Source organism: Bombus flavifrons, chromosome 11 (assembly GCF_040668555.2).
Source record: "Bombus flavifrons isolate JBK064 chromosome 11, iyBomFlav1_principal, whole genome shotgun sequence".
Taxonomy (NCBI): Eukaryota; Metazoa; Arthropoda; class Insecta; order Hymenoptera; family Apidae; genus Bombus; species Bombus flavifrons.
This window is the reverse complement of record NC_138452.1, coordinates 11,278,740-11,295,860: the sequence shown is the minus strand read 5'-3', so window position 1 is coordinate 11,295,860 and position 17,121 is coordinate 11,278,740. Positions and strand designations below refer to the sequence as shown.

General features: G+C 37.8%; 2 protein-coding genes across 6 annotated transcripts in view; one reads left to right on the top strand and one right to left on the bottom strand.

The window, feature by feature from the left end:
• The first annotated feature begins 499 nt into the window (after nt 1-499).
• LOC138184993 (uncharacterized) lies at nt 500-3,451 on the top strand. The gene is made up of 4 exons (XM_069123546.1): nt 500-704; nt 1,304-1,509; nt 2,168-2,405; nt 3,035-3,451. The coding sequence occupies exons 1-4, from the start codon at nt 687-689 to the stop codon at nt 3,245-3,247; spliced, it is 675 nt and encodes a 224-aa protein (XP_068979647.1). The 5' UTR covers nt 500-686; the 3' UTR covers nt 3,248-3,451.
• Nucleotides 3,452-5,737: 2,286 nt separating this feature from the next.
• LOC138184790 (blood vessel epicardial substance-like) overlaps nt 5,738-17,121 on the bottom strand; it is a 67,917-nt gene continuing 56,533 nt past the window's right edge. For 4 of the 5 annotated variants that reach the window (XM_069123088.1, XM_069123086.1, XM_069123090.1 and 1 more), the window contains exon 7: nt 5,738-13,496. In XM_069123088.1, coding sequence (XP_068979189.1) covers nt 13,473-13,496 — 24 coding nt within the window. In that variant the 3' untranslated portion in view covers nt 5,738-13,472. The remainder of the gene's footprint in view (nt 13,497-17,121) is intronic. The other variant, XR_011174410.1, reaches the window with a different exon arrangement.

The following is a 17,121-nucleotide window of genomic DNA, read 5'->3' as shown; positions in this document are numbered from 1 at the left end:
AGAGGAAAAAGAGAAGAAGAAGCAGAGAGAAGAAAAACTAGCAAGTATCGAACATAGTGTAAATAACGTAGCAAAAAAACATAAAAAAGGGAAACTAGAAAGTATTTAGCGTACGATAAAGCATCTTCTTCTCGTCACTGTTCCACGCGAATGAATGAAATGAAAGCGACAACGCGACCGATGGAGAAACGTAGCTAACGAGCATCGCTTCGTTCAACACAGGTTACCGCTTCTGTCCGTGTTGCCTGAGATTTAGTACAGATAAAAAAAAGGGGTATCAAGTAAGAAACGAATGGACCATCGGATCAGAATTTTCTCTCGCGTAGTCGGTATACGCGTAATTGCGACAGAGTGGGGAAAAATATAAAAGAAAGTTTAGCGGATGAAAACTTTCGAGTCATGTGACGACGCACATGGACGTTGCCTCGTGAACGAAATCATCGACGATTCGTTATTCTGTGCAGAAATGCATGAAACGACGCTTCGCCTCGCAATTTGTGTCCGTTCTCTTCGATCACAGTGAACGATAGAACTAGAATCGCTGGAAAGTGGCGAAGTGCACCACACGTGTTTGTACGGTCGCCAGATTCGGCTATGTTATTTTAAATCACGAACTTTATTCGAATATAATAAATATAATAGTGCAACGGGATAATTGTACAAAGTGGAGTTTCTTCATTTCGAAAATGAATATGCTTATACGGGTGAGTACTAATTACATTACGATTTACTATGTCGAGTCTCGTGGAATATTTATGTCACGTTGGCACATTGATTAATTTTCTGAATGGAACTGCAATCACGTATACGAGAGGCACAACGTGCGTAGCTCTGTCTTCTTTCCCATTCGTCTCGTAACACATTTTCGGGATATAATAAAACGGTATCTGGCCGATTCTCATCGTCGACGTTTATCATAACGCGTTGTCATGACGCTATTTCATTGTCGAAATTGATAGAAGCGTCAAGGACAAGAAACTGATTGTATGCAGACAACTCGATAACTCGAAACACGGAGACTGTATGATATGATTTGACGTGTGAAACAATTGCATACTATATCAACGAAGAAAGAATAGCGGATCGTACGATAATTTCTCGAATAATGTCAGTTAGATTGTAATAACGTAAACGACAAATAACTGAAATTCGAAGTTAGGAACACCGTTAAATTTCAGCTACTATATATTAATAAATTATGAAAGAAAGGCTAGAAATTAATAAAAGTTGTGAGAAGATACGTTTTTATCTCGTTCGATCATTTTTTCAATCGTATAAAATCAATAATTTGTTGCTTCACTAGCGCTGTTTTCTAGTTGCACTTTTCGCGTTGCTGTTCGAAATTATCGAAATGGGAGACGGTTACAAACTGATCAGGCCGTACAAGTACTATCAACGTAGACCATGGTGGCGGCCTCGATCGTACGCGGATCACAAATCATCCAAGTTCTACCATTCTAAGAGGATATCACCGGAAGACCATTATTCTCGAAGGCCAAGTTATAATAGGTACGGAGTGAGTATTGAGTTGCGCGATACGAAGATCGTATTCTTATGTTATATTCTTTATTTATGCAGTATTATTTAATAGCGAATTTAGTTCGCTTCGTTCAGTTAGGAATTTCATACTCCGATTACTATTTATTCCGAATTGGGCATTGCATGTATAAGGTAAAAAGTAGAATTAAGAAAAATAAATTTAAGATGAAAAAGACGTGAGGTATATTCTGAAAATTAAGATCATCGACGATCGTAGAGTTCGTTAAATTTCAATTATTGACAGTTGTATTAATTTCCCGCGTTTTAATGACCACATGCCCAAAAGCATAAACCCAGATGTCAATAAACGACGCATTGTCTGTGCCACTTTACAAAATCCCCGGTTTAATTTGTCGGTTCGACGTCGTAGATTTATCGACTGCGTCACGTGCTGGACAATCACGGGGAGGGAGAGTGAGTGGGAAATTTCGATATTTTTGGCATTAAATTTAATTATAAAATTGTGCAAGCTCGAGTGATTCGACTCGAAACGTCTGGTTTTTGGTAATTGGATTGAAAACTAGATCGCAAGTTATTTGTAGAACAGTTCACTAACAGATTTATCATGGCTCGTAATTAAAATTTGCTTCGTTATGAGAGTCGCTAGAGCAATAAACAGACGTTTCAGATATGGTTCTACGAGAGACGATTTTGATGGACGCGCCGAAAATCATCATCCTTACACCATCGTGATACAATTGCCTAAAGAAGAAGATAATTACGAAGACGATAATTATGAAAAGCGGAAAAGGAATTACGAAAGAATTTCTATACCTGTGTATACTATTGAAAATGATTATATCGAGGATGAAGATGACGTTGAGTCAAAAGTGGTGAACGTTAATAACAAAAAGATGCAGATAAAGGTAAAAATCGCAGGATACGTATATATGTATTATGTTAGGTACGAGTTAAATGTTGCATCTAGAAACACGTAGAAAAATGATTTAGTAGTAAAAAGTCATTATGTCGTAATTCAAATAATTTCAATGCGAAAGTATTAGAATATGGATATTGGTACAGGAATATTAAAATGCGAATTTTAATATGAAAATATCGAAATATAAATTTTAATACGGAGATATTTAAAATTCGAAACATTATGCGTTTATGTAAAGTAAAAATAAAACGTACATATACAAAAACTTTGTGAAAAATTAGAAATAAGGTAGAACTAAAATTAAACTGTATATGAAATTATTATTTGTACGTATATTATATCATGATTTTTTATCCGATTTATGATACTATATAATTTTTATGATAAAATGTGAGGTCGGTGCATACTAAATCATTGTGAAATCATTTATCACGTTATTATCTGAAACGTAGATTAGAGAATTTTATTTGAAAAATCTCTTATTAGAAACGAGACAACGATGAACAAGACGAGTGGTAGATGTTTAATTCGAATCGTGATACTTGTAGCTGTAACTCGAAATTAATAATTTACTTGTAGATTTTGTTCATTTAATGTTCTTTTTAATGATTGCAGATGGTCAAAGGTGAAAATCCCAAACTGCATATCAAAATATCAAGATCGGACAGTGACAAAAATATAGAAATTATAGATAAAACGAATACCACCAAAGTAAATTTACCATCATTATCAAGAACGTATGCAAATTTAACAACACCCGTGCCACAATCAACGGAATATTGGGCTCCAACACCTCATTTTGAAAATATTCGACAGAAACGAATTTAGAAATTCTAATTTGTATTTAAAACGGTATTTCTATTAAGCTCAAAATTAAATTATTGTTTAATAAAAAATTACTACATCTTTAGCTATTTATTAAGTCAGTTATATATAATAGTAAAACATAGTATTGAAGTCTAAAATTAAGAAATAAATTTATTTGTTACGTTTACTATAATTTCTTTTCGGTCGTTTCCCACGCAAGTACGAGACTTTTAGCGGAACGCATAAATTAAATACCTGAATAAAGCCATACAGCACGAAAAAGCACAGGACAATACGATATTTTTCAAACAGAGGGAATGAACGAGGAAATGAAAAGAAATATCTGTTCTTTATAGAGGGGTAGATAGAATAAAAACAAATTATTGTTATTTATGAAGTCTATTCCTATCCTACATATTACTGTTCCAATATTTATCGAGATATTATTTCAACTAGGAAAAGACACGCGAAATTTACTTTCAGTCTTTTGTCTAGAATCGTTTATCAGTAAATGGTAGACGAGAGAATAAATGCCACCCGAATGGCACGGGTATGCGGTAGGAGCCTTTAAACAATACGAAATATTGATTTTTGTCCGTGCCACCCTTTTCCAATGCATTGTTTCGGATAAACAGGATCTTTCTGATTGCTCGATGGAACGTGCATTTAGCAATTAATTAAAAATCCGTTGATTCCGCAAAAAGTGTGCTACAGCAAAAAAAGGGAACCAAAGGAGAAGAGAATTAGGTGACAATAGCTGTACGATAATTAACGAGTTTACAAAGGGTAACAAGTTTACAAAGCTAAACTTAGCACCGCCACTGTCTCTGAATTTTCAGAAATTCGGCGGATCTTTTGGAAGCTATCGCAGTTTGTAAATCTCTAACGCAGAGAAACATTACATTTTTTTAAATACGTATCATCGCGTTGAATATATTTTCACAAATTTATCGAATCTATCTTCCGCGCAGGAAGAAATATCGAGGAAGGATATATAACAACGATTTGAAAGAGTGAAATGGCACGGGATAAATATGTATTCATCTGCCGAATGACTCGACCCTCCTCGAAAGTTCTTCTCTTTAGTCCAAGCTTTCACCCTTCGAATAATTCTGCAAAACGAGCGAATACTCTCTGTTTCGAGGATGGTGAATCTAATACCAATGATCGAGCACTCGAAAACTCGTGGAATCGTTCTTGAGTGGGCGGGCGATGAAGAAACAGCAAATATTGTGTTTCGAAGCGGAGCCTTCAGCCACGTCCTCGTCTCTTGTTCCGCTTTTCTTCCGGCTCGAGTGCCCTCGCGTTCCCACTTCGTTGTTTCCGTGACTATAGAGAGCGAAAGGGGCCGGAGAATGAAACGATAGGGGCAGAATAAACGTCAGAGTGGGATGAACAAGGCAGATCTCGGGGAAAAATGGAAATATTTCGAGGGTTTGTTCCATTAGAAATTCATTTTACTCGGCCAGTTTCTCAATGTAGTTTTTATTTCTAACATAATAGTCAACGAACATGTCGTAATAATAAATAATTGCAATAATATACAGTGCTGTTGTTGCCATTCATCATCGCTCGGTCTTTCCTTTCTTTTCTCTCTTTTTTTTTTGTTTGTTTTTTTGCTGTCTTATTCTCGTTCGTTCTTTCTTTCTATTCGCATATTCTCGTCTCGCTTCCAATTATTTTTTGCACGCTGTTCCTGTTCGCTGTTCTACGGATAACGCGAAGCAACGTGGAAAAAGACACTCTTCGGGCTCTCGTTCTCTACGGTAAACGCTACGCTTCGTCGGAAAATACGATTTCGCTTAAACGAATGTCAGGCTTTTGGCAAGACCGCTTTTTGACAAAATCTCGGTTGCCACGTGGTATGGAAGAGATAAAGAGAGGTCAAATTTTACCGAGTTTCGTGCTGGGTATGCGATGTCGAAAGGAAGTTGTTTTCCCCAAGCTTTTGAATTTTACGATAGGTATACATTTTTCGCAAATAATGGAGTAACGATGACAAGAATTTATGCTTTGGTTCGATACAACTTGTGCTTCCTTCTTAAGCGGATTTAGTTGACCTATTTATCTTACATTATGTTGAAACCCCCATGAATCTTTGTGGAAATTATAATATCTCGGATTTCGAATTATATTACGTTTATGTTTAATGTAATATAAAACAATCATTAACATTTTAATCGGAATTTTTCATTATTTAGAGACATTATTCGTTAGTTGGATGGCTGGAATTTATTTCCAATACATTAGAAAATTATCCCTCGTTGCGACAGGTACAGCTGGTGTTTCTTCTCGTAATTAATTGCAACGGTAATAAATAATTCAAATCGAACACGACACGCTGAACTAGGCCGAATTTTGTAATTCAAAGTGATACATAGATCGGTTGATTTGCGTGAAGAATTAAAGGCTTGAATTTTCTCACGAAACGTTCTGGAAACGGTTCATTTTCGTGCAAAACCTTTCGGCCACTTTTCTTCACGTTCGTTAACCATCGGTTCGCGCCAATCCTTTTAGGAATATTCATTACGAAAACGGAGATAATCGAAAATCGATGAGGATCATCGGTAGGAAAAGTACACAAAGGACGAGCTAACACCTGACACTCGATACGATTATCGATGTCTTTTTGTCGTACTTGATTGCGATTGAAACAACGTTCCTGCCGATTACCGGACAGAGGAAACATTATTCGAGCTGAATTCTTTTCTATCGATCCAGAGCATTTTTTCGCGCGAAACGGGAACGCTATGATCTTGTCGCTTCGAGTAATCTTTTGTGGCTACTCTAGCGTGGAAACCTCGAATCTTTGTATTTTCAGGCAGTAACAGATCGAAATCTACAAAGAAAAGGTTGATGAAAGCCACTGCAAGAAACGGTCTGTTTATTATTCCATAAAATTCCTATTTTTGCGGAAGTTCATAGCTTGCAAATTTCTCTTATATTCCTGTGTAAACTTTTCGAACGCATCCACGTCAAAATATCAGGTGAGGGAGAATAAACGTTTGAGAAATATCAGAAATTCATGCTAAGAGATAAGAAAATTGGCACATCGAAATTATGAGGAAATAAAAAAGGCGTCGTACCTATTTGTAACAGTGAAAAATATCTAAATTTAGGAAAGACGGGAAACGATCAGTGAATTTCTATCGCGTCATTTATAACCATCTGCATCGCTCGAAAACATGCGAATTAAGCTCCATAAACGTACCACATTTTCCCAATATTAAATATTTTGAGAATTTCTTTTTGAGAACGTTCGTGCATCGTTGCGCACTTTGAAACAGAGTTACAGGGCGCATCAAAATTCTGCACATTTCAGGCATTAATTACGATTTTCGTGCGTATTGACCGGAAACAGTATTATCGGCTAAACGATTAACGATTCGACACGACACGCGTCCCATGAATCACCAGCTGTCCCCTCTCACCTCCAAATGCATTCTTGTTCACATTATACGAGACATACTGTACAACCGGATCTGCGGATGTCGAAAATATCGAGCGTGGGGTTGTGGAAGAAAAAAATGTTTGGCAAATGCATTCGGTTCAGTCTCCATTCGTATGTAAATAACTCGGCCTAAAATCTAGCCAGACGTTCGCCGCTCAGCTGGTTTCATGCCAATATCGACGAATTCAAGGAACCAGGACACGTAGAACGCGTGTCCGACGCCATGTACCTCGTTACACGATGTTATAATTGCTGTTTACGTTCTTCGATGTCCATCGTTTTTCTATGATTTTCAGAATCTTCTAACGTCAGATTTATGCTACCGCTTGCAAATATTCGGACACTTGATCGATTCGTAATTTATAATGACGATACGTACCTAAATGTTACTGAAATAAGTAAGAATATTTGTTAACTAACGATTGAATGGACAGATAAATTATCTCATTTTTATATTCATTCGATGGTAACAAAAGAGAAGATTTTATATAAAAGCATTTTCACCTCTAACGTGAATCGTCCGAATTGTTAAGAATCAAATGTTTGGATACATTTGAGCGATAGCGTACGTCGTAAAGGTAAAAGGGAACGATTATCTGCTGTACGCATTCTCTGCCTACAAGCGAGAGATCAAAGCGTAACGTTCTTGGAAATTCGTGGAATCGAAGAGAGATCGTTGTTTCAAAGGAACACGCGTATAATTGATAGGTGGATAATACCGGTGCAGATGAGAATACTCGAAGGTCCTCTGAATTCGTCGAATCAAACAGAACGCTAATTAATTCTGTCTTTTATCATACGCTTCGATTCCTGTTTCGATGATAATAGCGAAACATACGACAAATATGAGGGGATTTGCAAAGGTGATTCACATAAAAGAAATTGCAGGTATCGTTATCGATTAAAATATCTCTCGATAGTGGAAAATTCTACAATGATAAAAATGCTGCGTGACATTTCTGTTATTAACGTTCTTCTTGTTAGCAAAACGAGTAAAACACTGGAGATATTATACCGATAAATGGGACGTTGTAGGTACGTTGAGCGAAAAGTATTAAATTTCATTGTAATTTCACTCGATGTAAAACTGCGTATTTCGAATTCTGAAATGATGTAATTTGACTTATTCATTTTTTACACCGTAAAAAAAGAAAGAAATGTGATAAAGTATAATTTAAACTTTTAATCCCAAGAAACTAAAACAATTTCATTAGTAACATTCATTTTTTATTTCGTGCGATCCTAATTTAACGCAAAAGTTAATAATTTTTTACTGGAAATGAAATATACAGGTCTATATGTTATGTATATTAATATTTAATCCGGATGATTTTTATTTCCACTCTCTCTGAAATTCGGCAAACAGAAACAGCGAGAAATAAAACAGAGATATTTTAGAATCTGACGGCTCCGAGCCACGTCTGACTTGTACAATCCGCTACTACTAATACCATCGACGCCGTCTTGGTTTCCGTAGCCAATATTAATTCTTTGACTGGCAATATCCAGTATTTTCAACAAGTCAATCGTCTATTATAAGCTACTTTGTCTGGAAAGCAGCGACATGTGTCAGCTTAGCAAATTTTAATCGAAATAATGTAACTTGTTGAATGGCTATTAAATACAATTCGAAAGTATTATTTTCTCAGAACAATAATCTTAAGAAACATAAACGTTTCTTTAGTAAAAGTAAAATATTTTATTTAAATATTAACCGCGTTCTATTGTAAACTAGACATTTATGTAAATTAATCTGAAATTTTAATAAAACTTCGTAATATCAAATGATATTCAAACAATTCGATAATGTTTGTTGTGACCTAATTTTAAGTTTAATATGCAAATATCGATAATACCAATTCTTCGTTGAAAAATTTAGGGGCTGCTTGTAACCGTAATATGTTATCAAACAATTTCCCATCAAATTTATTCCTCCGAAAAGGCAGAAAGTCGAACAATTCCATATGACGAAACAAAAGCACGTTTTGAACGGAGTAAATAAAATACGATGCCAGACAAAGAATTAACGCTATTATTTAGCAAAATAATCGAAACCGTGCAATTTCAAACGAGAACAACGCTCAGCGATCTACGTGATGAATATTCGAATATTTGGAGTATTTGGAGTATTTTCAGCTATTTGGCCAACGCGTTCGAAAATTCCGAAGAAGCGCTGGAACGCCATTAACCACGATACGTAATACTGTCTCTTATGTACAATACGCTATAACGATACTATTTTACAATTCTTCTTACTATACATATATAAAAATATAAGCGCGTCAATATGTAAATATGTTCTATGATCGCTGTGTTTTACACGGCCACGGAGAAATTGGATTTTTTTCGAGAATCTCTACCATTTACGTATTGTCATAGAAACTATATATTACGATACTATGTATGTACTTGATAGTGATACTAATCGATCACGATCGATCGACAACTCGTTAGTTTCTTTACGTGATTAAATATCAAGAATATACGATAGCGATAAAAACTGTTCGAGAAGCGATTACGATCCAAAGCTCGAAGAGGCCTTTTTTTTTCTTTTTAATGACTATCCTAACTTCTTTATACGTGTGTTTGATTATGTTCAAGTTCATCGATGATTGTAGTAGCGCAACGTACAAGGTTAATTATTTGTTATAAAAATAGAAAGAATTTGATAGAGAACAAGTTCGGAGTTTCCTTCGTTTATTGATAATTTCGATATTTTAGAGATTAGAGTTCAGATATTTTTGGAACATGTTTTTGTATTCTGTAATCGACATTGCATGACTTACCTGGTCGAACTTCGGTCCTTTTCCAAAAATTGATACAACAAATTATCGTATATATATATATCAATAATTAGTTGCTGCGTTGTTTGCTGCGAAGCGAGTTCTTGCGGTGACATTAATAAAATTCTACGTCGCACTGTAAATAATGTTTAATTTTGCTAACAAGATATATTAATCGCAAATTATATTTTATATAACATGGCTAACTGGTGTTTCTTGTCAAAAATACGGCGAATGAAAATAGACGAAACATTGATATTATTAACGTTATTTGAAGCTGGTAGTAAATCTAGAGAGATAAATACCATTTCACGATAGCTTAAAACAGGTACATTTTCATTCATAACGAGTAAACGTGATTTCGTTCGTGTTATTTACAGTTATTAAAAAAATATTATCGTTCCTGTCATTTTGAGAAATAACAAGCAATAAAAAGAAATTTTGTAATCGTCAATCCTTATGCTATCTTTCGCAAGTTTGGGATTATCTATTATCTTAAATTTCGTTGTATCGTGAATTTATTAATATCCTAATGGCATTGTCAAAGTTTGTTTTTAACAACATATATGAACTTTTTTTAAATATAGCATAATTACCAGCCTTTATAAATATGTTCGCGAATGACATTTTAATTTTAATTTAGATTGAAATCCGTGTAACGATTATTAGTATGCTAACTTTAATGTGAACGCCTCGCTAAGTTAAATATCCTAAAAATAAGGAAAATTGTGGTAAAAAAGGGAAATGGATATCGATATAATTAATAATAATTCACACGCTTTGGCTAATGAGAATTTTTATATCTTTTTCTTCATAAATTTCATTCATCGTCTTACTCTGATTTCTAATAATTTCGTTGAGATATTTCAAACATGATGTGTAATCCCAAACTCGCTTCTGGTCGACCCAATATCTCTCTAAATTTACACTATCGATAATATATTCACAATTTCTACGGCAGTGACTATCAACTGCAACATATGTTCCACGTTCAAACACATCGTTCGCTTTACAACATCGGTCTATCAGCCACGATATATTTTCCAACGAACGTAGCCCAAGAACAACGACTACTACACGCGTTACAATTCTCGATGCAACAAGACACGTTTACAACAAACGTAACGGGTTGCTCGATCGTCGTTACATCAAACACACGCACCTGCTTTCGGTTGCCTGTGCCAACACGACCGTCACTACTTTTTCTCACATCACACGTGCGTTCTTCGTTTCACTTCCCTTTTCATTCATCTCTCTCTTCCTTCTTTTTTCGTTCGTCTCATTTCCTGTCCCACGTTCTTTTCTATTTTATATTTTTTAAATCGTTCGTTTAAATTGTTTGTGCGTCTTATTAGATCTTCTACGGCCTCGCTCTCACACGCGGGGATTATATAAACATAGAAACATACAAACACACATTGTTTTATTTTCTTCAAATTTTGTTTATTTTGTTTTAATATTCGTCCCTTTCCCTCTACTACACGTGCTCTATTTTATATCTGTTTTTACTTTATATTTTATCTTTTTGTATTCTCGCGCGACGCGTACGTTATAATTTTTAATCTTAGGTTCGCCTTAAACCATAACTCTGCTCTGTTAACCCTCTCGATAATCAACTACGATTTTACTTTACTTTTATTTTATTTTATCTTTTTTTTTTTGTTTATTTTCGAAGCACTTTATTGCAGGTTTTTTCTTCATTTTAACGAAGCACTTATTGCGTTACGTCTGGAGATTACGCTCGTTCTCTTTTCTTCATTCCATCCTTTTGCGCGAACTCTTGTTGTTCTTTCTTCTTCTTTTAATTCGTTCTTTCCTTTTTCTTTCATTCAACTTGTTTCTCGTTATTGTGTCGCTGCTGTTGATTACCGTTGTTTCTTCCCTTTCGCCGGTTTCTCTGTGCACGTTCGATTACCTTTTTCGATCATCGCAGGAGCGGCCATAATCTCTGCTCGTCTGTAATTCGAAATTCTGCGTTGCGTTCTCGGCGTATCGCATTTTTCCTGTTTTTTTTTCTTTTCTCGGTTTTCATTTCTTATCCGATCTTGTCTACAGTTGGCGTCCTCGAGAGATCGATATCGTAGTTGAGACGCGCCAGCCAACGAATCTGCGGTAGAGCGAGTCGCCGAGCCGATCGCTCGTCCAAAGGAAATTAATTGCTTCTTTTTCAACGGGAAACTAAATGAACTCGCTTTGGAAATTCAATGGTTCGTTCGATTCCACTGCCTGCCTAACCATGTGAAATTCGATTTCGCGAGAAAGAAAAAGCTTGACTGCTTAATGAAACGAATTATTGGATCGAGACTGTTGCGCTAAACGACTTGAGAGAAAGAAAGATTCGTAAGCCGTTATTGCATCGTAAAACGAGAGCGAATGCCCCGATCCATGTTTATACGATATTTTCTACTAATTTTAGCAAACACGTGGAAACGATGAATTATTAAAAATTCCACTTCGACTGGGAAACCACTGGCAATCGCGAGACGTCTAAACTTACCGACCTCGAGGACTCCCAGGTAATCCTGCGCTTGTTAACTCGTTCCGCAACGAGTTTCTGTACTGTGTATTTATTCGGCATCCTCTGAAAGACTTAATAATTATATCCATTATAATCACAGTCGATGTAAGGGTGTACACAGCGGCGACGCTCGTCACAAGTATACATTTATAATCTATTTTTCATTTTTAAATCATCTTTAGATGGTTCCGTAGGAATTTCTGCGTGTTCGCTGTCGGCGATCCTTTTCCAGCGAAAACTAGCAAACGCGTGGAATTTCCCCGGGTGCCCTTCCACAATGATCATAACGTGGAACATCACTCGCGTGTGAACGAACGTTGAAATGGATTCCGTTTGCGAGCGGAAGGAGGAAAAGAAGAAGCGTTTGAACAGCGGCCGCGAGTTCGTCGCGAAAATTGAACGCGTGCGTGGTCATAAAAGTTTAGGTGGAGGACTAGAAACCGTTGGACGATCGCGGAACAGCTACTTCCTTGGTTTTCTGTGCGAATGTAAAGCACAAACTCAATCTTCTCGATTTCTCCCTTCCACTTCGTCATCCGTCCTTTTCAGACTCGATCGAAGGATTCGATGTTTCAACGAGCGTGTAATTCGAGTTACCAAGCAGCCTATCCTTCCTTCGATTTCTCTCTCGCCTTTCATCACCTGCCCACGAAACTTTTCTCTTCGTCCCAGTTTTCCAGCACGCTTTTTGGTCAAGTCTTTCGTAACTTCCTGACGAACCTTCGCTTCCAACGACGTTAACTTCCTCTTTCTTTCGAACACCGTTTCCCCGATGTAGGAGAAGAAGAAGAAGAAGAATCAGAAGAAGAAGAAGAAGAAGAAGAAGAAGAAGAAGTAGCGGAAGAATTAGCAGAGGAAGAAGTGGAAGGAGAACAGACGCGTTTCGCGACACCGGCCACTCGTGTGTCGAGGAACACCATGCAAACTCCTTTCACCACGATCAATATCGAACACACGGCTTAGGTTTTGCTTAGGTATTTTATTGTGCACGTGTTACGTGGCTCTGCGTGTATCAGTTACGTGTAAGGCGTAGCACTTGCGGGATATGAACATGGTCAGACCGTTGCGCGTCTTCGTCGATTACAGTACTCGACGAATGGGACACGCGTTCGCGTAAACGAAGTTCCGCGAATGTTCACAGAGCATCGACGCGCGCACACATACATACACACATTTGCACATATATGCATACAGACACGCGCGCGCATACACATACACACAGATAGATGCACAAACTGCGCTCGAGTGTTCATTGTCGTCCGTGTCTGTCTGTCTGGATCCGCGTCGCGCGACCATGCGGCCACACGACACTCTGGCGGCTGCTGCTGGATAGGCCGTGCTATGTTAGTAGCCGGACGACGGCGGCGACGTGCTTCACAGAACGAACCGTGATAGATGGTTCGCGTTTATGAGATCTCGACGGGGCTAGGCGGAACGCTGAGGCGATAGCGACAGAAGTGGTACGCTTGCAGGGCCCTCCCCGTCGAGCGACCGTCATACGGGCGTCTCGAAAGTTACCTGCAATAATTCAGAAAAGAGAACGATTAGATAATGTGTGGCTACTACGGGAGAAAAATGGCTGGTCAGTTCGTGTACGACGTCGTACTGTGACGTCGAGCTGGCTTGCGACTTGGCACGGGTGTGAACGTTTGAATTCGTTCGAGTAAAAGACAACTACGAGAGAGTTAGCTGAAATAAGGTCTCTGAAAATCAAAGAAATCAAACGAAAGTACTTGGACAATGTAATATTGAAATTAAGTATTCAACTAGAAATACGTTGTACGTAGGTCGTTTTCAAAAAGAAAGTGAATAGTTTGAAATTTAGTTCAGTTTTAGCTTCTTGTTTCTCTCTTGCTTCGTCGCGAATTAAACACGTAACGATTGTAAGGTTACGAAAACACGATTTGCATATGAATATTACGAAAATCTACAACCTATCAAATGCAATTGACGATAAGAAGATCCCCATTCGTTGAAATAAGTAAAATTTAAGTGGCCTCTGCAGTAACAGCTACAAATTAAGCGTTGCATTCCGCGACAGATCCGTACACTAACGACCTAAATGCCTCTGTAATTAGATTTGCATAACATAGCTGTTAAGTGTTTCCGAATATGTGCAGTACGCCGTAAAGTGGTTATCCAAGTGCATCAGATTAGAAATTGCGTTGCGTTCGGTTAAATTATTATTTAGAGCTCGTTGAAGCGTATCTCGAGTTCGTTAGATTCTTGAATTAGTCGAAGATCTGAAATTTCTAGGATTTTACGACACTGACGGGAAATTTTCCATTATTTCCGAGAACTCAGACTGCAAATTCTTAGCAGCGTAGCCTAGACCTTAAAACGCTTTTCAACCGAAAAGGCATTAAGGCCTACTAGTTACTGAACACGTGCCTCGTAAGACTAAAAGGCGTGTTACTAAGGAGGCGTACGAAAAGGTCAAAGATAGAAGCCAAAGGAGCTTGGTAGCATTATCGTGATTGTCCCAAAATAGCCAAGGAAATTTGTCATTTCTAGATGATAAGTACGTTTTTATAGCGATACTGTAATACGAAAGTCGTACCTAATACATTTTCTTATAATTGTCTCGTTGAAAAATAATTCGGTGCCAGCAGATAAAATACGGATCTGCGTTTAAATTTGTAACTATTTTTCTTAAATCGCGCCGATTTCTATTTTCGCTACTTTTCGTCTCTTCTTCCATCAATCTTGTGAATCAAGGCCCGCTCGCACGACAACTACTTTCACACCTGTCAAATTGAATTAGCCAGACTAATTAAAAGACCTGGTTGACGGTGAAACGAGGCACGACAACGACGCGAATTAGCCGCGGGGTTTTCTTAAAAATTGCACCGCTCGGTTTCAGGCTTCTTGTACTGCTTAATGCATCGTACGAGACACGTTAAGAACGCGAGGCACACGAGCCACTGAAATATTCACGCGTCACACGCGATACTGTCATTCTTAACATTTGTACTAACACGCGACAATCTCTGCTCCCTTATTAATCTTTTTCATCGTTCGCATTGTTATCACGGGACAAATTTCCTCGGCTATCAACCATTCTGTGACATTTCATTGACGAAACAGTCCAACTTTCGCAGGACAAAAGCCGTGTAATTCATGAAAAACCGATAAGGGAACCGTGTGGCCATTTTATTAGGTCACAAAAGGTCAGCGTTGCGATCATGCATCGTTTCGTTGCAAATTTTTTGGGGCTGATACAAAAATAAAAGAATATAACAAAGGAGAATTTGTCTTCTTTTCCGTGTGCTGTTCGAATGATGGATGTTCTCTAAAATTCTCATCAGAGTAAATGAATAAAATTATAGACGATGGCACATATTAGTTTACTTAGAGAAAGCACGTCCCTGTCTCTACCGAGAAGATTATCTTAATCTCGTTATCATACGAATATTTCATCTAACAAGGTTGATGTGCGTGCAACGAATCGGACATGCAATTTTCTTGTACAACTTTTGCCTGAATACCCAATTGGATTTACGGTTGGCGCGATTCCTTCTAAGTATCCTATTTACGTGAATCTAAGCGCGGCAACGAGCCTCAGTGCAATTACGTAAGCATTATTTCGCGTTATTCAAACTTCTCTTGTCCCCCTTTGTATCGTGCAAACCAGCCGAGAGGAGAACGATGATGAATGGTGACTCTGAATCGCGCTCGTTGCTACAAAACGATTACGCCGCTCACAAACATAATGTTATCGTGCACGGCTGAGAAACTTTCATGAATCTACCATGCGCGATCCTTGAATTACTTTATTTGCAGTGGTGATTAGTGGAGTGGTTCGTTTGAAAACGACTCTTCTTTTGTAAATTGGATAATTTTCTCGAATCGTCACCTCTGAATTTGAAATGAAGAGTCATTAAATAATCGATGCACACGACCGATTATAAATGAAGATTTTTCCTCATTGCTGCCTGTTTCCGAGTTTTGCATCGCGTTCAACAACGTTTTAAAAACGAGCGAGCTATCGTAACTACTTCGAAGATTCTACGGAAGATGGTAGAAAATTAATTCACAAAATCCAGTTGAAACGGGAAGGAAGCATTGGACGGAAAAATATTCCGGATGAAACGGTCGATTAGCCAAATTCGCCCTGCTGAAAAGAGGTAAACGAGAGTAAAAAGAGAACGAGACGTGCATCCAACGTCGCACCATTTGTTCGTGCGAAGGAAGCTAGTTTTCTGACACTCGTGACTTGAAGTGTTCTCTCTTTTAGCCTTTTATTTTTACGAGACAGCTGCTCCATTCACAAGTGGACAACAGTCGGGTTTCTGTTCATTTTGTTACCTTTTTTTTCTTTTTTTGTGCGCGGCTTAAGAATAAAGTCATCTAGCCTGGGGGTGCTGCTGAAACGAAGCCGATGCTAACTTAATATCGGTTCACTTTTCTGGCTCGAGTACGCGCGGTAATTGAGTTTTTCTGTAGCGATATATTCGTCCAACTTTTTTATCCCGATTCCCGCCTGGCGATTTATATCGTGGACGCAGATACTTCTGGGTTTCCACGTTCCAGTTGAAGACGAACGGGCTACGCTTGCCCGTGTTCGCGAATGGACACTTAATCATTCGCAAAGTGAAATGGAACAAACGACCGAAAGTCGCATCGACTGTAGAAGTCTGGTTGTATAGCCGCGTGAAACCAGATAAACAGAAGCTATGGATAAAAACGAGTACGGTTTGCCGAATAATAGTGTCATGAAAGTTTCTGTGCAGTCGCTGCGCTACGTTAGAGTCACTGAACGTAGTTTTCAGTGACAACGAAAACTAGTGGAGGTGGAACAAGTTGGAAGACTGAGAGGCGATTAGAAATATCGTTAAAAATTTAACTATAACGTAATATTTTTGTAGACAACGTTAGAATTCGAGTAAATCTTTACTTGTTTTTTTTAAAACGTACTACAAACGGCAAAAATTAATTTGCCCTGATTTAGCGAAATTCTACGGTCCTAATCGATCTATGGAATCAACCGTGTACCATATCGTCTGATCAATTCGAAGCAATTCTACTAGCGCTGTGTTAATAGCGTTGCATTTCCCAACCAACTATCTACAACGATCCAATTACCAATACGTCAATTATGAACACTATCGAATGAAATTTGTATGTTTTATTTGTATTTCGA